At 35.8% G+C, this 26737-nt stretch overlaps 3 protein-coding genes and 1 long non-coding RNA gene across 4 annotated transcripts in view; 3 read left to right on the top strand and 1 right to left on the bottom strand.

Annotated features, from left to right (window-relative positions):
* Positions 1-5105: 5105 nt before the first annotated feature.
* On the top strand, positions 5106-6468 carry LOC122074903. The gene has a single exon (XM_042639889.1). It carries the CDS (start codon positions 5157-5159, stop codon positions 6222-6224), a length of 1068 nt encoding a protein of 355 aa, XP_042495823.1. The 5' UTR covers positions 5106-5156; the 3' UTR covers positions 6225-6468.
* Positions 6469-7450: 982 nt separating this feature from the next.
* On the bottom strand, positions 7451-8093 carry LOC122072916. Its single transcript, XR_006138609.1, has 3 exons — positions 7862-8093; positions 7589-7753; positions 7451-7508 (listed from the first exon to the last, which is right to left on the bottom strand). It is a non-coding gene; the product is annotated as an uncharacterized LOC122072916 (long non-coding RNA).
* A 10488-nt stretch (positions 8094-18581) lies between these two features.
* Positions 18582-19500, top strand: LOC122072928 (probable E3 ubiquitin-protein ligase RNF144A). Its single transcript, XM_042637368.1, has one exon. The coding sequence runs from the start codon at positions 18665-18667 to the stop codon at positions 19382-19384; it is 720 nt and encodes a 239-aa protein (XP_042493302.1). The 5' UTR covers positions 18582-18664; the 3' UTR covers positions 19385-19500.
* Positions 19501-24411: 4911 nt separating this feature from the next.
* Positions 24412-26737, top strand: part of LOC122073587 (probable E3 ubiquitin-protein ligase RNF217) — a 3260-nt gene continuing 934 nt past the window's right edge. The window contains exon 1 of the mRNA XM_042638182.1: positions 24412-25537. Within this exon, the coding sequence (XP_042494116.1) occupies positions 24873-25537 (665 nt within the window). The 5' untranslated portion in view covers positions 24412-24872. The remainder of the gene's footprint in view (positions 25538-26737) is intronic.

The raw sequence follows: 26737 nt of genomic DNA, 5'->3' as shown, positions 1-26737 counted from the left end.
CCCCCCCCCCCCCCAAAAAAAAAAAATAATCCCTCATCCCTTTGCTCCCTCCCACAACACTTCCCTAGTTTATGCTCTTTCCCACAACCCTGCTCTCTGCTACCTCCCGTAAGCCCTCCACCCTTGGCTCTATTTCTGTCCTCCCCCTCCCATTGCTCTTTTCTCGCATTCTCTTTTTCTCCAATCTCACTTTATGCATCCCTTTCATTGTTCCGAGTGGATGCTACGGCAAAACGACCAAATGGTAAGGAACTAACCAAACATAATACCTATGGGTAAAAATGGAAATATATATATATTTATAGAATATGAAAAATTCTTCAAACATAAAATTTATGAAACAAGAGGTGTTCCAAACATAATCAAATGTGAGATACCCTTGAGTTATTTATCAAAAGAAAAGAAAAAATAATTAAATAAATCAAACTAGCTGTTTTGATCTAGAAGGTCAATCCATTCAAGTTCAATATTCTATGAAATCATTGTGGATTACCCCTATACACTGAGCGAAAAGAATTTCATTATTAAATGGTTTGAAAAGAATTCTATTAATAAAGGGAAATCACCTAAAACCATAGAAACTCTCATGACTATCATGCGTGTATGTATTCTTTGCGCCGCTCTGTAGCTTGATGTACATTCATAACTTGGGGACTTTTATTTCAAAATTCTCTATGCACGTCGATTTCAAAGCCATAATTTGTTGAGGTATTTTATTTTTATTTATTTATTTTGGGTAACGAGGGATTTTCTTTTTCATAGCACAAGATCATAGTTTTAAGAATTAGCATCGATTAATTTGTATTTTGTATTGATATTATAATGGAGATGTATTGAGATGTATTTTTTCTCGATTAATATTTTTTTATTCAATATCAGATCATATATGGTCAATCTGTATCGATATCAATATCAGTTTCATCGATGATCGATCTGACACCATCAATTAAATCCCTGTACATTTATTTATTTTATTCTTTTTGAAATGCAACATCTTTCTCAAGGGTGAGAAGGATTCATGCTTATCCAACACCATCAATTGAATCCCTGTACATTTATTTATTTATTCTTTTTGAAATGCAAGATCTTCCTCAAGGGTGAGAAGGATTCATGCTTATCTAGAAGCCAGAATTAGAAAGGTCATGGATATAATCCTTATAAAACACACTCCATCATTAATAAAAATGGACCTTAGATTTGAATAACAACTCTCTTATTTTTGTAGCAATTGGAATTGGATGACCAGCATAAAAAATAATGTCACAGGACAGCCATCGGGTGGTGATACAATTGAGATGGTCCACTAAGGTTTTTTTTTTTTTTTTTTTTTCTTGGGTAGGAACATTAAGGTTCATGCAACTGCCGGAGATAACCGGCGATTCTGGCAATGGGCGAGGTCACTAACACTAGGATGCAGCAGTGTCAGCAGCCACAGGTTGATGCCTGACATGGTGTCGTTCGGCATCAGCGGCTGGTTGTCCACCTTCAAGTGGCGATGATTCTGCACGTTGAGCGTGGGCGGACTTTGATTCCCTGCGGGCCCAAATGGGGTGGCGATATCAATTATATATAGTCTTCTAGAAAGCCATCAGTGGCGGTGGAGATGCATAAGACTAGGAGAATTAAATTTTGAATGTAAAAAACTCAGGACTATTTTTTGAAACTTAGCTAACATGACAACCTAACGATAACATGACAACCTAATGACCTTTGTCATATGTGATTTCGTGAAGAGATAAAAGGTTGTAATTGTGGACTTTGGCCCATAATTTTTTTTTTTGTTTTCCTTTTATTTTAAATCTTTTACGATAATCGATGAGCAACAATGAAGATTTAACGGCTGATCAGAGGACCTTGACTTGTACCTAGACATTGGATGCTCACTAACCTTACTCGGAGAGGCTTTTTTTGCCATTTTCTTGTATCTTTTAATCAGGCTATGCTTGATTGATAAGAAAAAAAAAAAAATTGATCATTGGTTTCATCGTTTTTATCTTATTATTATTATTAGTTGGTCCGAAGGCAAAAGAATCCAATGGGATGTGAACAAGGTTTAAGTTCATGATATCTACATTGGTTTCGATCATTGTCAACACCAATATTAGTACCAATATAGTTTGATCATATTGATCTGTATATCGACTATTGACTAATACATATTGATGTAGTATTAATGATCACTATTGAAACCGATAATTGATGAATATTGGTACTGATACTTAAACCCCGAGTGTGAAAGGATTAATGGGTTGGCTCTATCATTATCTTAATCGATTTTTGGTTCTACTTTTTTATTCTCATTAACGTAATTTTCATTCCTATGTCTCTATTAGGTGGGAAACTTCAGTTCAGCCCTAACAACATTGCCATGGAGGAACCCGATTTCCCAATAAAATAAAAATGGTTTAGTTTGATTGAAAAAAATTCAACAAAACAAATCAATAAAAGGTAGATAGCTACGTTTAGTATGGTTGGTGGAGTATTTTATTTTATTTTTTAGGTAAAAGGTTGGTGGTGTAACTTGCACTTGTCAAACTCAAATGTGGGGAAACCAGGTGAAGGAAAAATGATAAAAAGAAAAAGTCAACATCCTAGTGACGAAATGGGAGTGGTAAAATTTAAAAACATTGGGACAATTATAAAAGCAAATCTACCCCTTTACTTGGGTTTTAATATTCTTCTATTAATCCCCAATTTTGTATTTCTTAAACAACCATAATTTGTCACACTAATTCTTGTTACATTTGTTTCAAACCAAGTTTTCTGTCCAGGAACAACCTGGCGCCATGAACACAAAGGGTGCAAAATGATCACCATACTTCTCTTGGGTTCATGCATCCCTGTGTTTGGGTGCATAGGTTGCTCTCAAATGAAAGACACATTTTTATGAAAGCAGAAATCCTAGTCTTATTGATGTTTTCGCATACACTCCCATTACGTGTTTTTCAAGGAACATTCTCCTTTATTCTACATATCAAAGTCTATGGGGGGTGGGGGGATGAGAGAGATAAAGAGAGGAGATGTCAGCATAACTTAAACTAATAGCTTTTAAAATGAAATATTCACCATGAAATTCATTATGGGGAATGTGTTTCTTCTTCGGGCGTGTAGCTTATGCTAGTAGAAAAACACTCAACCACAACCCCAGAAAAGGAATCATTCCCCAGAAGGCCTGCAAGAGGTTATTTTAGAGGAGATGAAAGAGAAATAGATACAAGGGTTCAAAAACATAGAGTAGGCTCCGAAACAAAAACATTGTCCCTTAATTTAAAGGGGAAAAAAAAAATAATATGAAGTCTAAGGTTGCCAATTGTGATGGTTATGGATAATTAGAATAATTCCTAATCGGTCCCTATCCCAATGTGCCATGCCAAACCACTCCATTTATTAAACAATTCCAAAAGAATGGATCCTATCTTGTTTAATGACATAAGAGTGCGATTTATGTTCCTTAACTAGCCATTCAAATGAGTTTAAAATTCATACTTATACAAATAACTTTCCAAGTATACAAATAATTGAATATAAATTCTTATGTTTACAAATAATTAAGCATCAACCTTTATTTTTTTTAATAAATATAACATAACACTTATAAATTATAACTATTAAGTATCAATTGGAATTGAATCTGCATCTTGAATGGGTCTTGGTCGTACCGATACCTTAAGCTTGATGGTCTTTTGGTTCTAGAATCACTGAAAAATCCGTGTCCCATGACTATTTTGTCTCATTTAATAATCAATCCTAAAATTGGTTCTTAGAATCATCCCCTTTAAAAATGAGATGGATTAATTCCAAGTTTTAATAGCTCTGTTGCAAATTTACATCCATGATGAAAGCCTTGTCAACAAGTCGGTCTGGTTTGGTTTCGATCTGGGTTGAATCGGTTTCGGTGTGAGAATGTTAAAATCGAAATCAAATCAATAAGGAAATTCTGGTCTCAGTTTGGTTTTGTTTTCGGTGCTATTTGGTTTCAATTTGTCTTCGGTGTCTTATATCGATTTGTAATTGGGTTGGTTTATGTTTTTTGTCCGATTGAATTCAACTTTCCATGCAAATGTATACAAAACTATGCAAAATGTGATTTTTTAAAATGAATTTTGAACTGTTTTTTATTCTTACCGATTTGGTTTCAATATGGGTATTGAGCTGATTTTAGGTTTATCTGATTTTCGATGCAATTCGATGCAATTTGAAATTGCAATACTACCGAATCAACAAGGCTTCAATTTAATTTGATCTGAATTATTATCGATTTGATTTGACTAATTTTTCCTTTTCAATTTAGGGTTTGACAACCCTACATAAGCTAAGCTCCCCAACAATGGCTCGCCATCCCCAAGAAACCAGCAATGGTTCGCCATCCCCAAGAAACATTAATCAAAAGTCAAAAACTTGTTTCCCAAATAAAAAAAAGGTCAAAGACTTCGAGAAGACGTGACGTTTAGGAATCGAACCACCGGTGGTGGTAATTGCGTATCAGTTCCTCTTAATTCCTTTTTTTTTTTGGTACAAGTTCCTCTTAGTTCATATAAACTACTAACACGTGACACGTCACCACGATAATAAAACACAAATTCTAACCTTAGGTTAAAGATAAATAATAATGATTAAGACATAATTAACATGAGAGCTGGTTGTCTAATTCTCATTGTGCGTGGCTGTCCATCATCTTCGACTCCGTCCAACCGCAGACACTATTCTTTATTTTGTTCTGGCCAAGTCTACCGCCACTTAAAGAATTATTTAAAAATATGCCATTTTAATTGAAAAGAACGTGGGCGGTCATAATCGACTCATATAATTTATATATATTAAAAAATACACGTTAGATTAGAATCATATCATTTGATGCTTTCTCCCACCATCGTATTGGTTACAGAGTATCCCTCACCGTTAGTATCCCCATCACGCCCTCACGGGGGCCTCAGTTGCTCACATCATCGTCGTCCCGTTCTAAGTTTTAAATTTCGAAATATTTGAAAACATCTGGATATGAACAAGTCTGGTCAACTCTCTCTCTCTCTCTCTCTCTCTCTCTCTCTCTCTTTGTTTCTATATATATATATAAAGTTGCCTTGTAATAACTAGAGAACCAGATAGGAAGCGGAGATCAAGAATTCAAGATCAGAGTTCAGAAATCGAGAAGAGAAATGGAAGTAGCAGTAACGGGACCGGACTTTGGGGATTTCAACTTCGAGAGCGCTTGTTCTACACCTTACATTAGTGCTCCTTCTACTCCCAAGCGTTTCGGGGAGTTCTACCGCAGCGCTCCCACTAGCCCTGCTCATGCCTCCGACTTCAATGGCTCAGGAATCATAGGGGGGCGGGGGTCTACTTCTGGAATTCCATTTGGCTGGGAAGAGAAGACCGGGAGGCTCAAATCCAAGGCAATCGAAGACGATGGAGATACTTTCTATGACGACGAGTTCGCCTTCAATTTCAGTGGTCAGATGGAAAGAACCTCTCTTTCTGCCGAGGAGCTTTTCGATGGGGGCGTAATCCGACCGCTGACGCCCTCTACAGGTCTACAATTCGGTGACCAGTCTTCAACTCGGAATACCTATGTTTCATCGCCCAAATCGCCCAGATCACCCATCTCTCAGGGGAAGAAGATGATCCGTGACGTGTTCTCGCCAAAGCAGAAGAAAAATTTGGACTCATTCTCGGCTGCAATGGAAGAACCACGAAAAGGGTCGGATCAATCTCAGAATCGAGGCAGAGAAAGAGTACCCGTTCCGATGTCTTCCAGGTCTGGGCGTAGAGGGACTAGGTCACTCTCTCCCTATAGAGTCCCAGAACTCGAATTGGAAGAACAACAACAACAACAACAACAACATCAGCAAGAGAATACGAAGTCAGCATCATCAATTTCGAAACAATCTTCGTCTTCGTCTTCATCTTCTTCTTCGTCATCCGGCTCTAGAAAATGGAGATTAAGGGATTTGCTATTGTTTCGAAGCGCATCAGAAGGTAGAGCATCAGAGAAGGACCCATTAAGGAAATACACGTCTTTGCCTAAGAAACACCAGGAATCTACCGAAGGCATTGGCTCGCCGGCGAGGTCTAGCCCGAGGAGGAAAGGACCGGTTTCACCTCACGAGTTGCATTACGTGGCGAACAGGGCCGTTGCAGAGGACATGAAGAAGAAGACCTTCTTACCATACAAGCAAAGGCTATTGAGCGTGTCCAAGGGCTTTGGTTATTTTACAAGAGGTTGAGCAATTGATAATGGCCTTTACGGTATCTCCATTGTTATGGGTTACAGAGTCCATGGACGCCGTGCAGCTGAGCTTGGGTTATTGACTTAGATTTTTTTTTTTGAAAAAAAATGTTCTTCCTTGAACTGTAGAAGCCACGAGTGAGGGAAGAACAATCTGAAATTGTTTCGTTCTTTTTACCTTGTAATTTTTTTTGTTCAGGAAAATAAAGTTAAATTTATACATACAAAACCAGTTTATTTGATTCTTGATTGAAGGTATCAAGTTTTGAATCATTTCTACCAGCAAAAAAGAGAGAGTTTTGAATAACGGAAAAAGATGTTATTGACTTACTGGATCAATGACATGGGTTGATGGGTTTTTAGTTTTTTGGGTAATAGGTTGATGGGTTTTGCAATCATACCAAGAAGGCAAGAGCTTTCTGGTTAAGCTTTTCATGAATCATAGTTGGCTTTTAGGAGTCCGGAATCCGGATCACGTATCAATAAGGCTTTCACCCACTGTTTTCGTGAGTGATGACCATTAAGGTGCCGTTTGATAACACTTCCTAATCCTGGAGAGTGTTCTTTTACAGAAGTGTTCTTTTTCGATTCCATGTTGTGAAGACACTCTGGCGGAACAGAAACAGCGTTTGGTAAAACTATTTCAGAAATGGCTTTAGAACAGGAAAAGAACAGAAACAGTGTTTGGCAAACACTTCTATTCCTGGAGAGTATAATAATGAAAATTCACTTTTGAACAATGAAATCAATAATTACAAACATGCTATTATGGTCAAATTTAACTTAAATAAGGAAATAATTTGTTTATGAAATTATCTTTTAAAATACTATTACTTAAAGGAAATAATAAAATATAAACATAAAGAGTTTCCACATTTATCTTAATAAGAAAACAAAAGTCTATTATTCAAGTTTATAGGAATTACAAAATAAAAATCATAGCTACAAATAGGTGTCTTGAAATTTTATTACATAAACAATCAAATCAAGGGATAACCCTTATCTATTGCCATCTGATTTGCAATTTGTATCCTTAGCTCATTCATCTGTCTTCCTTGTACACGTTGACTGCCCTGATGAATTGTAGTAGAAGTACTCGCAATATCACCATCTTCTTGTTCTCCGTGAGCGTTAACATCCTTTTTTTTCCCTTTCTCTTTTTTGATAATTTAATGCCTACTATCTGTTAAAAAGGACAAAGCTAAAAATCATTCCTTAATTTACCTTCTTTGCTAAGAATATCTTGTGCAATTTCATGTCCTGCTTGTGCTAATGCAATTAACTGTTCAAGATAGGAAGTTAGTAAAAAATAGTTTCTCTCACAATGATAAAATATAAATAAGTATTAAGGTATGCCAGAACCTGCATTGCAACAACAAAGTCATTAAAATCAAGGAACCCTTGACGTTTGGAATCCGCAATTGCCCACACCTATGAAGAAAGAAACCTGCTTGAGTGCTGGTCGAGATAAATTAGCCATGGCGAAGAACTTGGTCGCATCGTTTCCCGTAATGCGGCCGTCGGCATCTAAAGAAGAAAAGAACGAAAAACAGGTTGGAAACTTTGAAGATTTAAGCGAGATTGATCCAATAAATTAGAAAAAAAAAAATGAAATGATGGAAAGGGAGGAGGAACCTGTGTCGGCAAAGTTAAACCATTCCTGATAGATCTTCTGATTCTCCTTTGAACAAATGCTGATCGGACTCGAAAGAATCTCCATTAGAGAAGAACCGATAATCTAAGCACTTCTCTAGATTTCGAAATTTCGAAAATGAGAGTTTGATTTGCACTTCGAAGAGAGAGAGAGAGAGAGAGAGAGAGAGAGAGAGAGAGACTTTCCCCTCTCTCAATAATAACAAAACTTGAAATTCTCGGAAACAGGCTTTGATTGTGAGTTGCAAGGAAGCGACGATCGTGAGAGGCAAGGAAGCGGCCACCGGCGACTGACCTGCGACCGACCTGCGACCGAGAGAGAGATAGAAGGAAGCGGCGACTGACCTGCGACCAACCTGCGACCGAGAGGAGAAACCGTTGAAGCGGCGAAGGAGAGAGAGGGAAGCGGCGACCGAGAGGAGAGAAGCGGCGACCGTTGCAGGGAAGCGGCGACCGTTGCAGGAAGCCGCGACCGAGAGTGAAAACCTATTGCAGGTTCTCCTTAGGATTTGGGGGTTTTTGGTCGTGAGATGGAGAAAAGAGATTGTGGGGTTTTGAATAGTTTTGTTCTTTTTAGTTTCTAAAAGAATAGAAAAGCAACTTTTTGGTACTCTTGCAATTTATTCTTTACTCATTCTTTTTCATTGGTTCATTCCGGGAGAATAAAAAAATGAACCGGACGTGCCAAACATATTTCTGTTCTATTTGCATTCCCGCAGAATAGAAGAACACCAGAAACATTCTCCCAGAGTGTTATCAAACGGCACCTAAGAGTCTTTGGAAGGATATTTGTGGAAGATAAAGGACACGTGTCATCATAAAATAGAACGCAGAGTTGATGTTCTTCACATAAGGATAAAATAAAAATATAATTTAACCCACAGGGGTAGTGCAATTGATGAATAACGAATTTGGTACGAACTGTAAACTTGGATTTCCTGAGTTAGACTCCTACTAAACACACCTTGGGCCATTCACACGAAGGTGTTTAGTGCTCTTTACTATTAGTCCATGCGATTGCGGGGTGAATTTGAATAGTATATAATAATATTTTTATTCACATTTTGATTAGTTTTTGAATGGACTTAGGTTCATTTTAAGAAATTGAGTAAAATGGCGAACAAATTTTGATGGTATAATATGTTGTTAGATCATCTCAACACATATTTACGAGATAGATTTAAAAAAAAATATATTTCATAAAAGATGTTAGGTAGATATAGGTTAAGGAGACAGTAAATTTTTATTTTTATGATTTACTAGGTTATAGCATGTATAGGTTGTGGAATAGTGGGGAAAATAACAAATGGAACCTCTACGACAACTTTCATCACTTTGTCGTTGAAGGCCCTATGTATGCACAGCCTAAAGAGCATACATGATGGCTACTCATTGCAAGGGAACGAAGGGAAAGAAAGTGAAATTAAATTAGTAAAAGAATTTTATAATCATTATTTAAATATAATTGTATAATTAACTATGAATTTTCATAGATTTGGTATTAAATTATAGGTAAAAGACTAGGCACCCTACTCTGGTGCCCAATCTGTGTCATTCTCTCTTTCTCTCTTTTGGAATTGACCCCTATCTCTTGCATCTTAGCCCTTCATTTGTTGATTTGTCAACCGGTGTGGGTTTGAGATTGACACCAAACTCAAATCTAGGGTACCAATATCAGGCTAAACGGGTCTCAAACTGCCTTAAATATGCTAATGACACATAACATGTTTATCCTTAAATGGGCTCTAAATTTGTCAAGTTGAAAAATGAGCTTTAAGTGGGTTTTAAACATGTCAAGCTAGGCATCCTTACATTGAAGACAATTGAATGTTAATCAGGCGAGGCTTGAGCATGTCACTTTTAGCCTAGTTGGTTTTGGGTTTTTTTGATCGGGCTCAATCAGAAGACTCAGAATTGCTGGTGTGGGCCTGCCTAATTCTCGAAGTATATTTTAGAACTAAAACTCATTTTGAAGCAAGAAAATAAAGAGGAGTTAGCAGGATTATGTTCTAGATCCAGATTCTATTCGAATCTTACAAACTCAACAGAGCCTCAGATTACTTATATGTAATTTATAAGTTTATTTATAAGTAAAATAAATAAATAACCCTTACACGGCTCTGAAATTTCCAGAAAACTAAGGAAAGTCCAATGTGTTTGAGGAGAAATAATTAAACCCAGCTAAAGAAACATTTGCATCAAAAACACATTTTCATTACTGAGGAACAATTCGCTCTATTATTATTATTATATTTTTTTTGGCTTCCCAACCAACTCTTCCTGCGGCATTCCCTTGACTTAGTCAAGGGCTGTGGGGGTCAAGGCTGGCGATGGAGTAAGATAGAAATACAAGAATTACAAGCAAGGCTGAAGATAGGGGAAGGTACAACTTGGAAATCAGTTTAGGATTTACGTCATCCTATAATGTAAACTCGGTGGTCCTATAATATAATGCTTTAACCTTAGTTATCATCTTATAAAACAAATTTTCTCTAAAAGATGTAACTAAAACATGGGAAGGCCAAGGTGAAAGAAATCCAATATAAAACTCAAAAGAGATTTTTTTTTCTCACTTAGTGGTGGCACAATATCCTCACGTCTGTATATTTTTTTTCCATGGAGTTAGGGTATTGTTCTTACCTCGTTACAGTGATATATCAAAATATCCTTCACTTATGATGAAAAGAGAATATTTTTTGTCTTGGGATCTAACCTTTTAATCCAACCGGGAAAAAAAAAGTATGTTAATAAATAATGATAAGACTCACTGTTTTAAGAGTCCAATAAAAAAGTCAAATCACCGTGGATATGAAGATATTTTTTCTTCACCTAAGTGTCAGAAAAATTATGGAAGAAGATTGTCTATACAAGCAATATAGAGGGGTGCAGCACAACTAAAAGAGAGAGAGAGAGAGAGAGAGAGAGAGAGAGAGAGAGAGAGAGAGAGAGAGAGAGAGAGAGAGAGAATTTATCCTCTCCTGGTGGCATGGAGAATCTTTTCCTTATATTATACAACTAAAGGAACTCTGCCCATCTCTACCCTCTACACCTAAACACAGTCAAGCATGAAAATACCCAACATGCGAGAGCAGCTTGGTCTGATCATAGGAACGCCAGACTATGATACCAGTTTGAGTGTGGTTTTCCACCAACAATTAATGGGGTGGGTGATCAAGTCATCCAGTAAAAGGCCGTTTAATGAGAAGATATAGTGTGAGGTCAGGGTGAGATGTGAGACGGGTTGTGCAAGAATCTGCATACTATCGTTGTGGGGTTCATTTTCCCATTAGATATAATAAAAGATGAGGAGCTGGTTTCCCTCCGATAAGTCAATCCTCTAGAAGGCGATTGACTGATATCCCATCACATTCAAAATAAAGGAAAAGAAGATCATATATGACATATGGCTTATACACCTATTAAATTTAATTGACTAAGATGCCTTTCATTCCTTTTCCCTTCACACTCTTCGCATCCCTCCTCTAAAGGATCCAGATTTTCTCCTGTAACTGGGGTCGAGGGAGGCGTCCGACGGCTGAAAGACCATGCTTGGAAGATTTAACAAGTCTTGAATTTGTTCCTCTAATCCAATTGATGGATTAGAGTCAAACAAGCGATCTCTTCTTAGGACTTAGGCTAACACTTTACTGTGTTTTCAAAGGCATTTTTTCATCCAAAAACTCACTTAGCTGGAATCGAACTAAACATGCAAAAACCTATATTTCGTATATAGGTTGGTCAAAATCGAGTTAGTCTCAACGAATTCCATTCTAGATCAGTGAAATCCATTCCCAAATTCTTGAAACCTTCCTAATTAAGGTTTGAGAATTCGGCATCAAGAATGAGATCAATCAAGATCAATACCAATTTGATACTGATCAAGATCACCCTATATCAGACAAAAATACTTTTGATTTTACTTTTAAAATTATATTTTTTACCATTTTATCTTTTATCCGTATCGATCCACCAATGTAATATATCATTCAAGAATCAAGGTAAATCAAAGCCTATACACATCCATCGATTCTATCGGGTCCAATTCCTCAAACAACACATGATCATTGGCCGTGTAGGTAGTCCTTCAAGTCTCATCAATGTTTGTTATTATCTTCTTCTTCTTCTCCTTTTTTTTTTTATTGAGAAAAAGAATCTCTATTGCCCAAATAGCTAGCAATGGGAATATGATCCATGTAGTCAAAGTAATGTACGATTGCAACAATGCACGCTCGTCTCAATTTTTTTGATGCTCAAAGGTGGACCCACCAGAGTGGTGGCCCGGATTGACATTGGGCTCTGGGGTCAGGGGATAGAGGATAAAGAAAGTGGGTGGCTTTGGGTACGAGGAGCTAAGTCTACCTCCCTGGACGTACATCAAACCCTTTTCTCCCTCTCTCTTATTTATTTATATTATTCATATTATCATAATGATATCCATCCATGGGTGGCTCATATAGTCAAGGAGGATTGGACATTATGTAAATAAACATATGATCTCATATTCGATTTCTCATCTATCAATTTTTTATTTAATTGAATCGCATGTAAATTGACTGGAATACTTTAATTGTATCTAAACAAGGTTCAAAATGCAAAGAACACTATCTCCAAAGTCATGCAATCTGGAAGAATTCAAAGTGGATGATATCATCTATTGCATCACCTGTAGTTTTGGATAGAGCTCAGCCTTATCACAAACTTATGCTTCGTTCAATTTTCCGATCAATCTGTCTTGGCCAAGAGTATATGTTACTTGTTTTCTTTTTTAAGTAAGAAATAATATGTAATCTAGAATGTTGACCTTCCAGAAAAGGCAAAAAATATTTGAGACCGTTTCAAAAACAATGACATTTGGGGGAGGGGGAGGACCATCACGTTGGTATCCATCTAATTGAGATATCACACCACCAAATTTGATAAGTAATTTAACTATAATCTCTCATTTATATCTTATAATTGAAAGGATCTTTAAACTAGATGGGAGAAGATTGATATTTATGAAAGTACGTGATGAGAACTTGGTATTAGGCTACAGTCCAGGGGAGAAGAATGTAATTTCTTCCTCCTTTTAAAGTATGATGACCTTTGGTTTATTTTCTTCTTTTTTTCTCTTGGACTAAGTTTTCCTATTCACCTTATTCACTGTGACCCATCGCAACCACTTACAATAGAGAAGGAAGGGGGGGGGGGGGAGGGAGGAAGAGAGATGGGAAGTGATGGTGGTCACATCTGGATCAATCCATAATTTAACCACTAGTGAAGGAAAATTTGTCATTTTTCTGTATTGATTATGGATGGTTTCATTGAAATATGTTCTTTCTAATTTGAGGCACTATCATACTCTCACTTTGCCACTATTCAAAGATACTATAATTCAGTTCAATAGTACAATGAATAAAAGGAAATTAGCAAACGGGAGAAGAGCAAAAACCCCAAGGGGGTAGCCGAGTTGGCAAGGGACCTTCACCTCAGGAAGCATGTGGTTCTAAGTTTGACTCCTCTTACCTCCTTAGGGCCACTCACATGGGAATGTTTAGTATTTTACACTGCTTTCAATGAAAGTTGAATGATTCTAATTCAACCCTGGTATGACCATGTTCACGCAATAGTGGGTTCAGTATGAGCCCACGGGACTAGTCAGAGAGAGAGAGAGGCTTCATAAGCTATTAGGTTTGACAAGTCCACCATGAATATGCACATTTTAAAGGTTTTAGCATCATGGATTGCACTTATATTTGTCTTGCAGAACTGCCTAACAGGGTGGGGAAACAACTTGAGCCACCTAACAGATATCCTGGACCAATACTCAACCTAATGATTGCTGAATCCAATGATCCACTAAAGACTAACAGGGATTATCTACTGCTGGATCAGAGATCTATATTTTGCGTGACAAGCAATTTCCAAATATTTTTTGGTAGCTGGAAGCAACACAGTTTTGATGCTGGCAGTCAAAAAAGGTTGCAGAAGAGGAGAACAGTAGAGTCCAGACATCCATATCTTGTTTCTAAAATAAATACATGGAGCAATTGTGATGAGTAGACACAATCCTCTATGTCACGTCTCCCAGCCCTCTCCTGAAATCTAGATTCCATCAGAATCCTGACTGAGATATTGACTCACACTCAAAACTCTCAAGGTGGCTCCATTCTTTTTGCATGATAAGGAATATGAACTCCCCAAATTACCTCAATCCCAAAAGGGTAGTCGAGTTGGCACCTCAGAAAGTGTGTGGTTCTGAGTTCAACCGAGGTGTTTAGTGCTCTTCATTAGCTTTCACTGAAAATTGAATGGTTCTAATTAAACCCTGTATGATCCGATCCATGTGGTTTTTGGGTCAATATGGGCCATGGGACTAGTCAAGCCGAAGGCCTGAATACACATAGTCAGTCAAGAAAAAAAAAAAAAACTCCTACGACTTGAACTACTACTACGCTCAAGACAACAGTTCTTCGTTAGTCTTGCTTCCCTGAGCGTCCTTTGCTCCTCAAAACAAAAACTTAGTACGAGAGTCGAAGACCTTAACATTCAGTTGTTTCCAATAACTTTCATTGGGGTCTTAATAGCAAGGGATGACAACATGATTGGATCTTAGTGACTAAGTAAGGAATATGACATATGTTAGAGCTTTAAATTTTAAAATTTTCAATGTTTTGGAACTCTCTATGTATGCGTTACTTCTGGCTTCTTCAATTGGCTGTTAATTTACTTATGATGTGTCTATCATTCTATACTATTTTTTTCGTTAACGACAGGTATCCAGGCCTTTGGCCTGACTAATCCCACTGGTCCATACTGACTTCACAACCACACAGACAGAGTCATACGGGGGTTGAATGAGAACCATTCAACTTTCGCTGAAAGTAGTGAAGAGCATTAAACACCCTCATATGTGTGGCCTAAGGTGTGCCTAGTGGGAGTCGAACTCAGGACATCCAAGTTTATATGACTCTATACTAGATATATGACATAGGAGGAAAACAAATTAGGGCACTTGTTGCCTAGGCGCCCCTCCGCCTCCTTGGGTAGCCTTGACATTAACTATGGGGCATGGTTGTAATTGTAAAATCTAAATAATATTCATGAGGAGTTGCTCGACAAAAAGGGTAACAGGGGATATTAAACAAACTACAATGAGTTTTGACTACTTACGATTTAAGAAATCTGGGATTTTATTTATTATCTCTTTTAGAAATTTAATACTTCGGAAATTAAGTAGGTCTTATTAGATCTTTCAATTTGATTGGCATCCACAAAATTGTGCAATAGTTAAGGAATAGAGAAAATATATCCTTTCATATGAGAGAGAGAGAGAGAGAGAGAGAGAGAGAGAGAGAGAGGGGGGAATGGTTCACAATTACAAAATAGTTCTAGAACCACAAATACTGCTTCAAGAAAATTGTGAACATGCTTTTACCATAATTTGGAGCCAAAAGCCATGAACTGTGGGATCATCTTTAAAATATCAGCCTTCTGAACAGTTCTGAACACTAAAGATTGGATGGTGTAATATTACCTTTTCCATAATGTTTGCTTGTGAGTTTGCTGTACAAGCCTAATTTCTAATTGAACTAGTCATCAGATTAGCAATTATTTTTCCCCAACAAATGGTCAATGAAAGATAACCTTTGGGTAGGGAAAATGGGATGAAGGTTAAAAGAAAAAAAGTGGAAAAAAGAAAATAAAATAACAGAACTGCCCCAGAGATCACCATCACTGAAGTCTCATTCCTAAAGGCTGTGTTCATGTGTTAAACAGTGGAATAAGAGGAGTGTGTATGGCACTATGATGAAGTGGAAAAAAATGACACTATTTACGCAAAAGCACACTATTAATTCCCCTGGATAACCCAATATTGTTGCAAACACAAAGATACTAAAAGATAAACTGAGAGAAACAACTGAATTTTCGCAGACAACATGCATCGAAAATAGATATAATTAGCATTTTAAAAGAAAAATTTGAAGCTTCTCCTCAAATATAAGTAGAAGTAATGATTATCAAGCACAAGAAAAGAAGATGATTATCAAAAGAAGACAATAATGATATGATGTAGACAAACTAATCAGTAATGACCTGCCCGTTTGATAACGTTTCTGTCGTTTCTATTTCAAGAAATGGCAGAAACATAAATTTTCGTTTCTAGAAATAGAAACGGAATTGAAGGTGTTTGATAAGTCATGTTTCTGGAAGTCGATAGTAATCAGCGAAAGAATGACCACAAGTCATTTCCAAAAATTCTACTTGTTTCGCCTAGGTCGTTTATTGAACCATAAATAGGTAAAAATTTCAATTTTAATTTCTGAAAACAAGTGAAACGAAATAGTTTTATCAAACACTTTTTATTCCGTTTCTAGACACAGAAAAGGCAAAAACGCGTTTCTTAAAACGTTATCAAACGGGCCCCTAGTATGTATGTATACTCCAAATAATGTCCATGGATTATAAGGCATAGACATTCTCTAAACTACTTACCTTGATAACCTCAAAAGAAACCTAAAAGAGAATGTAAAAGTAAACTTGCTGAGAATAAAACTATCTAAAAAAGGATCCTCAACACAAAATAACATGTGGGAGTTGGATACTTAAAAATTACCATAAGCTGATTCAAAGATCAAAGGGATAATTGTCAACTAAAAGAGATAAACCTGAATGCAACAAAAAGGGAGAGGGTTCCCTCCAATGCCAAGTGCAGTTTCGGACGAATGAAGGAACCGCCTTTCAAATCTGACGATAGGGGGGATGCAATTTCATTTTTGGCTGACAGTGTGCAAATCTTTTGCCCAACAAGAAAAATAGAAATATTAAGTATAGCCAAATTGATCTATGGAATCATTCATCTGTACACCTTTGTAGTTGATTCTCCCCTAGAAGTGGTGTTTCTAGAGGAGATCTACACTATCATTGTTCAAAAGATAGAAAAATCAGTTTCTATCTTTCAAAGGTGAAATTCACAAACAGTGAATTATTCTATTTCTTTGGCTTCCAGTAGGGGTTGCAGCCACAAATTTTTTCCGCTATGACCTGCGGGAAGAGAAACAGAGGCCCGGTTCCATTGGAGAATGGTGTCAAATTGAAACAGAAACGAAACTAAAATTGGACTAAATAAGCCCAATTGAACTGAATCAATTCGGTTCTGAAATATGGTATCTCAATTCGGTTCAGGTCGATTTTGGTTCCAACAATGAACCATTGGTTTCAATCGAATGGAGATACTGATATATTAGAACATTTACGCTAATATATCACTTAATAATACAACTATATATCACTGTATCAATCTAGTATCAGAATCGGAACCTAAGAGATAACCGTGTGACAAACAAATAAGAATCGAATAGATTCGATTTAAGTATTTTCCGTTCGATTTTGATTCACACCAACTTCTTCTTGGACTGAATGGACAAGGAGGAGGTGGTCAATGGGGTAAAGTTGGAAAGTATGGAAAAGAATTTGTAGATTGGTGGCATGACTCTTACATCAATACTGGGGCCAATGAGGTAAGGGTGTTAATAAGTTTGGTTTCGGTGTATACGGTGTGGTTCGATTTGATTTATATTTATTTGGCTGAAGTTAAAATCGCACAATTTATTAAACGGTTGCACTTTCTGAAAACCGCAACAGTTTAGTAAACGGTTTGGGTTATATGGTTTTTAAACGGTGTCAGTTTCGCGGTTTTAAATGCGATTTATTCCATATAGTTTCTAAACGGTTAGTAATCGGTTTGCTAGTTTATTTGCATGATTACTATAATTTGCTTTTGTTGATAAATGCTTCAATCTTGTATCAAATTAAATGAGGCATTGAACAAGCAATGATTTAACTACATAACTATAAAATATGAATAAATTATTCAATAGACTGTTGGACAGCCTCTATGGTCCTTAATTCTTCCATAAGTTAAACAATTATGTTTTGTTAAAATAATCAAATATTTAATCATTATACGGGTTAACGGATCGATTTTGATGGTTTAAACACTTCGATTTTCATAGGTCAATTTGGTTTAAAACCAACTGGTTAAACAGTTAAAATTGACCCGACCTGACCCAATTAACTAATCGGTCTTAAATTTGAAACCAGAACCAAACCATTTACTAAATAATTTTACGAGTTTGATAAAAATAGCTCGATTCGATTTTGATAAACGATTTCGGTTTCAAATTCATATCCTTACAATGAAGTGACATGCAAGAGTATCCAACAGGATAGGTGGTATAATCATTCCGCCCCTTGTGTATCCCAGTAGGGAACACATCATTTTATTTTATTTTTCTTGGGGGGGGGGGTGGTGGGGTGTAAACCCTCCTTAGTGATACAAAAGAAGAAATATTTTCTTTAATGTAACCCATTGATAAGTTTTAAGTATAATAAGAGTAGTTTGCAATGGTCAATCATCCCTTGCCAAATTGCATTGCAGAGACGTTTCTACATGAAATTAATCTGTGGTCACGTCTGGTTAATTGGTGCCTTATTGAGCTCAGATTCAAGTCTAACTATAAATACCAGTATTGATGCAAGGCAAATCACAGAAGCGCTGCTTGCCGTACTAGGGCTTGTTCTAGAGCTATGATGACTACCATGGAGCACTATTTTTTTCATTAAAAAAAAGAAAAAATCTTCCAAAGGTCAAGAAACTTGATATGTATAGCTCCGTGTCAATGTTTATCACTCATTAAAAATAAAAACCATAGAATAATGACTAATATTATATAGTATTTATAAAGGTCTATATAGGGAACTTCCAAACTGCAAGAAACCCCATGTCTGCCACAAGTTGTGTCTATGGAAGAAGAAATTATTCAAATCTCTGCAACTAGTTATACTTACGATTCAATGGAAGAAGAAGAAGAAGTGGTTCTTCCAAGTGTTACTTGTGAGATTTGTATAGAATCCATGAGAGAAAACAACAAATTCAACAACGGAAACAGTTGTTCCCATCTATTTTGCTTAGATTGTATCTCTAAATACATAGAAGCCAAGATGGAAGACAACAACAGAGCAGAGGTGTCATGCCCAGCTTCAAATAGTAACAACCGCTTGGATCCCCTCTCATGCTGCTCGATCCTCCTTGCAGAATTGTTTGAGAGATGGTGTGATGTGCTGTGTGAGTTTATTATTCAAAGGTTTGATCAGAATGTGTACTGTCCTTTCCCCGAGTGTTCGACGTTAGTCCTGAGTGAGTGTGAGGGAGACATTAATACAAGAACAGAGTGCTCAAATTGCAAGAAACTGTTCTGTTTTAAGTGTAAGATCCCTTGGCATGTGGGTTTTGGGTGTAATGAGATAGAGCAGTTGAGAGATGAAAATGATATTCCATTCGGGGAGCTTCTTGAAAGGAACAAGTGGATGAGATGTCCAGGCTGCAAATTCCGTGTGGAGAAAATTGAAGGTTGCCCAAACATAACTTGCAGGTTGGTTTGCTTCATCTTCTTCTTTCATAACTTGTTGAAAGGAAAAAGTGGCTCGGTTGATATCGGTTGGATCAGATTGGTATTACCTTGATCTATTCCTAATCCTGTTCAATCCGATCCCGATACATGGTTAATGCCTAACTGTAAAAACATAATAAAGAAGATTTTTTTCTTTAATCAAAAAGCAGGGTAAATTTGTCTGATAAAGTCTGATCCATGCCGATCGAATTGGTGTGAGCCTAGACCAATCCCAACTTTTAAAACCTTGCGTAGAGGTGTCAATGAGGCAATCCCATATTTTAATTTCATCAAATAAAAACAATTATTTATTATTTCATTTTTAGGCAAAAGTTTCTTTCATTGGCAAACCAATCAAGGGGCTTTGTAAATATGATTATTGAATACTTAAAAGATGGTCTATTTCACCTTTATATCCTCATACCGTCCCATGTATGTCTATGCATTCTAATGTACCCTTGTCAAATTAAAAATTGTTTTTTAATAATTTATTTCATTATATTATCAATTCTTTTTAAGCTGAAACTTGACATGCAAATAAAGGATCTTGAGATTTATATGTCCTCAAAATTTCAGCTCAATCCATCAACTTTGTGATAGAAATAAGCACCAACATGATAAGACTTAGTGGTCATAAGGGGTGAATAAGATGACCTTCTCTTTTAGGCTATGTTTGGTAGCCAAGAAAAGAAAAGAAAAGAAAAGAAAAAAGAATCTAGAAAAGAGAAGAAAATAGAAGAAATGGTGAGAAAATAAAAAGAGTATATATGTTTGGTTACCAAGAGAAGAGAAGAAAAGAAAAGAAAGAAATTAAAAAAATTTTGAATTTTAAGAGAGAGATAGACTCAAAGGAAATCATTGTGTAATCATTCATTTTTGTCTTATTATATTTTCATATTTTCTCATGTTTTCTTGTATTTTTGGCAAGAAAATTTTTTGGGGAACAAAAGAAAATTTCACAATTCCCAATAGGAATTTTTAATTTGAAAAGAATAATCTTCTTTTGGGTGAAGACATACCAAGTGCAAAGAAAAATTCTTAACCCAAGGAACAAAAAATGTATTTTTTTCTTTTCTTCTCTTTTCTTTTCTTGGCTACCAAACACAACCTTAGTATTTCTTTTTCCTGTGTCCACTCGTGTAGATGTGGGGTCCTCTTTTGCTATGTGTGGAAAATTCAGGAGTGCTTGTGAGTGTAACAGAGGAAACGTGCCTAGGAGGGTTGGTAACTTGGTACTGAGAGAGGTTATATGACTTCATGGATCTTTGCTTTCATATATACCCTATTGCGGTTTTCAGAGGATTAGTAATTAGATTAGATAAGATCAAAGTAAGCAAAGCAGCTCACATTATTTCGAAACAATACTTCTATATGTGTACTATATATATACTTGTATTCCTCGCGACTGGGTGTATTATCTACCATATTTGTTGTTGTTGTGGGAGGAGAGGATGGTATATGAATTTTTTGGTTCATAATAAAAAGTTTTCTCCTTTCTGTTATTTTGAGTCATTTTTCATTCATAAAAAAAAAAAAAAAAAAGGGAAAATGATGGCTACACTGCTCGTGCCAATGTCATGTATAATCCGTCATTCTCTCTCCTTCTTAACATATGGGTTCAATATAATTATATATGAATCATGCAACATCTTTTCCTATACTCCCATTGACTTGGCATGAGAAATTCCATTTCGACAATGCCCTGTCATGTTACAAAAACTATCAAGAGGTCATCTTAAATTCTATATTACAAAATGAAGATGAATCCAATAACAATGTAGGGCAAAGGTTTGCAAAGGCCTTGCAATATGACCACTCTTAGAAATGGAGTTTTAGAGGAGACGGTGCTGTAGGCCTCATTTTCTGGCTTTTTTTTCCAGTTCTCTAATCCTGCCTCAAATGGAGTCCAACGGCCTCAAATGGAGTCCAACGGGGTTGGAACAAAAAGGAAGTGATAGACTCCAAGAGACAACAATAACTCAATAAGCTTGTTCCTTGCGGAGTCAACCAATTAGCATAAGCTGGTTCAAAGATGAAAGAGATTTTTGTCAATTAAAAGAGATAAACCTGAATATCAATTACATATTACAGATAGATCAACAATAAATAAAAAAAAAAAAATTGAAGTATCAAATTTAAGCGAAATTGACATAATGGAAATATACAGCTGGACAACTTGTTAGTTGATTCTCTCTTAGAGGTGGTGTTCCTAAAGAAGATGGTGATGTGGACCTCATTTCCTGGGTATTCTCTAATTCTTGCTTCAAATGAAGTCATTTCCTGTATTCCTACCTCTTAAATAAATAAATAAATCTACACCGTTAAAAAGAACAACACAGTGCACAGTAAATCTACACTGTTATTGTTCAAAAAGAAAAAGAAAAATCTATCTCTTCTTTTAATGGTGAAAAATCTCAAATCTTAGTTTTGTAATCATAGGAAGCATTTGGCTGCCACCTTCAATGTGTAAATTTTAAAACTCCATAGCGTTTGGGTGGAAGGGCTTAAGTTTCAAGGTCAACTAATTTTGAAATCATACTGCTCTCTTGTGAAAGAATATAAATAAGCTCATCTTAAGTTTTATGTGACAAAAAATCATCTGAGTCATTTATTAATATTTGTTGATAAAATCACAAAATGAAGATGAATTTATTAATTCAGGGCAAAGGTTTACGGTTGCTTTGGAAGACTTTTTCATTTTGTACTACAATTACAATTATGGTGGTCATTCCAAAGCATCCATATATAAATCTTTGCCCTAACATTAGTCATTAAATTTATATTAATTTTGTGATTTTATCAACAAATATTAATAAAATCAGGGAATTTTATTTTATTGTTTGTTAACAAGTTTGACTTTTGATACTGTAACTATTAGGGGAGATTCGGCACCGTTTAACTACGTTTCTGGGAATAGAAATGGATTTTTGGGTGTTTGATAAACTTGTTTCTTGGATCGATTTGTGCACACATTGTTGTTTGATAATATGCTCCTCACTTTTGAACTTCAAAAATTCCATTACTTTTGAACATGAGAAGAGCCACACTTCTCACTTTTGGGCTTTTTTATCGGACACAAATCCACAGTTTGTTGCCTTCACTTGTTTCTAGAAACCACGAATTCGTCACAATCGTTTCTTATAACATAAAATTTCATAAATTCTTATTTATGTTTTTAAAACGGGTGGAACGAAACAAGATTATCAAACGCTTTTTACCCCGTTTCTCTATTTCTTAGAACATGAAAACACAGAAACACATTTTTAAGAACATTGTCAAACAGTGCCGAAGAGAGGTAAAATGAGAAAGAGCCAACACAACATAACCAATATAAACAAATTAACTTCACTTGCAAAGTGGAAGGATTTATAAAACTTATTCATATATTGCTGAAGAAGATTTCTAACCTCATCATATTGAGAATGAAGAGCAGATAAGTGGAATCAATCACTTAAAACATCACGAAGCCCCAAATCCAATAATTACTGATATAGATGCTAATGGTAATGATGTTTTATCAATTCTTCTACTCCATTATTTCCCGAAACCATCCAAACCTATTTCACTACAATTCCAAACATTACATAATATTTTCAACTTCCCTTGGTAACACGGTTCTTATTTTGATCGGTTGGAACTTCAAAATCTGGATTCAAAAGTAAATGACATTGTTGGTTTTTTTGGGCAAAGAAATGACATTGTTAGTTAGGAATTTAATAAAAAAAATGAGAACCGAAGGAATAATTTGAATATTTTAAATTACGAGGGAGAAGTAGAAGTAGGAGTTTTTCTTGGTCAATAGATGTAGGAGTTTATTTTCATAAGGAGTGATAGAAAATCTCCCAATTAATAGAAGATCATTGGAATCTTCTTGAGGTTTCAACTCTCAATACAATCACTTTCATTATCATATTGTCAAAGATATCATAAAAAATATATCTGCTTACGTGAATTTATACACAATCTGTTTCGTTTTAAATAAAAAATGAATCATATGTGAGATGAATTATTGTTTGACTAGAAAAATTGGTGAGGCAGAGGCTCTAGGACTGTTCAAAAGGTTGTTGAAGGCAAGGATTTTGCAGTGGATGTATTGAAGTGACACTGAAGAAATTAGAATGTTTTTTGAGAAGAAGCATGAACAATTGCTAATCTTATGGTCAAAGACTCTAATATTACTATATTTAGAGATCGATAACTGTCCAAACCACCCCAAATTTTGTATTAAAACACACAATAGATATGTGGGGAACTCAAATCTATAGCCGTACGATCACTTGGTTGTACAAATTATCATCTAACATCTATCCTTTATGTTTCCAAATATACCCCTTTTTTTATCCTTGTAATGACAAAAAGAAAGACATGTGTTGGATGCTAACTCGTACGAGCAACGGATCTTATCTCAAAGGAATTAAAGCCAAAGGACACTGGGGTAAAGAACACATCACCAGAGCTGGAAAGTAATCTCTGGAGGAATCATGGATTTAGGCATCAGTGTTGGTATTGATATTGGTATTTTTATTTACTAATATCAATTTAATATTAATTTGGATCATATTAGATTGATACGTAGCGATTATTTTTGCCTTTTTTTTTTTTTTTATCCCTGAAATAATATGGGCAATCAATTTGGATCAATTAGGTACCGATATTAGTTTCAGTTGATATCAATACAAAACGACTGACAGAATATCAATACTTCAAACCATGGTTGGGGACAAAAAAATCGAAGTAAGTTTCCTCTATTGTCATTTACTTTTCACTCTGAAATTTGGTCTATAATGATTCTATTTTCCCGTGTCGCTACCATGGTTTGAGGAATCGGATCAAATCAGTTAGGATTGATATGAACAAAGGATCAAATAGCTTAAAAACAATTTTTTTTTTAATTGAAGGTAAAGGTATTTCTATCGAATCTTGATTGATTTGGTCGATATCAGATTGGTATCTGTCTTGACCGATTCTTAGCCGATTCGGAAGCAGGACTTCCATGCAATTTCTTTTAAATTTTGAATCAAATTACAGCTCTTTTAAAATAAGATAAATCTCTCAATCTTCACCAATTATATGGCACCCCAAAAGAAGAAGGCAGAATTTTGACTCTTGAATTACAAAGAATCTTCATGAAACTTTACAAGGATTTTAATTAAAATTTCATCAAAACCATACAACCCTCAAATCTGGGTACCGGGTCAATGTTTATCATTGAATAAAAAAAAAAAAAAAATTCATAGAAACAAATTACAGCTCTTTTAAAATAAGATAAATCTCTCAAATCTTCACCAATTATATGGCATCCCAAAAGAAGAAGGCAGAATTTTGACTCTTGAATTACAAAGAATCTTCATGAAACTTTACAAGGATTGTAATGAAAAATTTCATCAAAACCATACAACCCTCAAATCTGGGTACCGGGTCAATGTTTATCATTGAATAAAAAAAAAAAAAAAAAATTCATAGAATAAAAACTATAAATATATAGTATTTATAAAAGGTCTATAAGGGACTCCATTCTCAGAGGCTCTCCTCCCCATCAGCTAAATTGCAAGAAGCCCTATATGTCTGCCACAGGTTCTGTATACGACTCTATGGAAGAGGAAGAAGAGGTTCTTCCAATTTCCGCCACTAGTTCTTTCTACCATTCAATGGAAGAAGAAGAAGAAGAGGGTCTTCCAAGCCTTACTTGTGAGATTTGTATAGAACCCATGAGAGAAAACAACAAATTCAACAACGGAAACAAGTGTTCCCATCCATTCTGCTTAGATTGTATCGTTAAGTACATAGAAGCCAAGATGGAAGACAATAACAGAGCAGAAGTGTCATGTCCAGCTTCAAATTGTGACAACCTCTTGGATCCCCTTTCCTGCCGCTCGATCCTCCCTGCAGATTTGTTCGTAAGATGGTGTGATGTGCTGTGTGAGTTTTCTGTTCAAAGGTTTGATCAAAGTATGTATTGCCCTTTCCCCGAGTGTTCGACGTTAGTCCTGAGTGAGTGTGAAGGTGATATTTATACAAGAACAGAGTGCCCAAATTGCAAGAAACTGTTCTGTTTCAAGTGTAAGATCCCTTGGCATGTGGGTTTTGTGTGCAGTGAGACAGAGCAGTTGAGAGATGAAAATGATATTCTATTCGGCGAGCTTGTTGAAAGGAACAAGTGGATGAAATGTCCTGGCTGCAATTTCCGTGTGGAGAAAATTGAGGGTTGCCCCAACATAACTTGCAGGTTGGTTTACTTCATCATCGTCTTCCTTTTCCTTATCTTTTCACCTTTTAGGAGAATTAACAACAACAACAATAATGGAAATAGGGTTGGTGGCTCAGGTCGGCAGCTGAAGCTGGAAAAATCCCAACTTTGGTGTGTCAAATCAGCAGTCGGCACCGGAATAAAACCCTAACCAAACCCTTTTGATTTGAATTCTAAAACCTTAAAAAGGAGAGTCTAATGTTCAACAATGGCCGTCAATGTCGTGGTCGGCTGTTTAGCACAATTGGTTGGCACATCATGCAACAGAGTGAGTTTGAGACCGATCCAACTCGTTTAGAGCCTATAGATTATGGAGTGAAATTCCATAGCTGGGAGGATCATGAGATGCATTCTATCACTTTAGTCATAAAATCACTCTTTGGCCCTTGGGTTCTATATAAAGGAATCTTATTCTATTTGAGACTCCCGTTCTAAATTAACCCCTCACCGCCTTTATCACTTTACTTTGCGACAACAAAACCCCCCTTAAAAGAAATAAAACAATGGTTGGTTAGAATATTTAAATGGTTTGGAGAAAAGGAGCTATCATTCCTTGTTGAACCTAATTTTATTTTTGGTAAAAGTTGTTGAACCTAATTTACCCTTCCATTGAGTGACAATTGAAATCTCTCTTTCTGGTGAAGGGATTATGATTGGATGGTTGACCAAACATGGCTAGTAGGTTTAACATTTTCAACATTTTTTTTCAAAAATATATCAAGTAGGATATAAATTGATTGTTTAAGTCAAATTCGATTAGACTTTGTTTTCGTTTGTTTGGACATTTCACATTTGCACTCAAAAAGTTTGTTAGAGAATGAAAATGACATAATATTTTGTCAACTTTTTTTTTTAATAAGCAATAGCAAGTCACTTTGAAATAATTTTGAAAATTCTTTTTTAATTCTGATTTAAAGAAATTTTTTAGAATAATATTTAGCAACTTGAAGAAGGATACATTTTCTAAATCAATATAGAGGTGCCATATAGATAAAATTCTTTATTTTAATTATAAAATAAAAACAATTATTTATAAATCTCATTTTAATTTTGGGCAAAAGTTTGTTTCGCTGGCAAACTAAGCAAGGGGGTTCATAGTTGGTATACTTAATTCACCACAGGAAAGGTCCTATGGTAAATATGACCATTGGATGCTTAGGAGATGATCTTAATAGATTA

The sequence above is a fragment of the Macadamia integrifolia genome, chromosome 3 (genome assembly GCF_013358625.1).
Source record: "Macadamia integrifolia cultivar HAES 741 chromosome 3, SCU_Mint_v3, whole genome shotgun sequence".
Classification (NCBI taxonomy): Eukaryota; Viridiplantae; Streptophyta; class Magnoliopsida; order Proteales; family Proteaceae; genus Macadamia; species Macadamia integrifolia.
The sequence above is the reverse complement of the archived record's forward strand: the minus strand, read 5'-3'. Positions and strand labels throughout refer to the sequence as shown.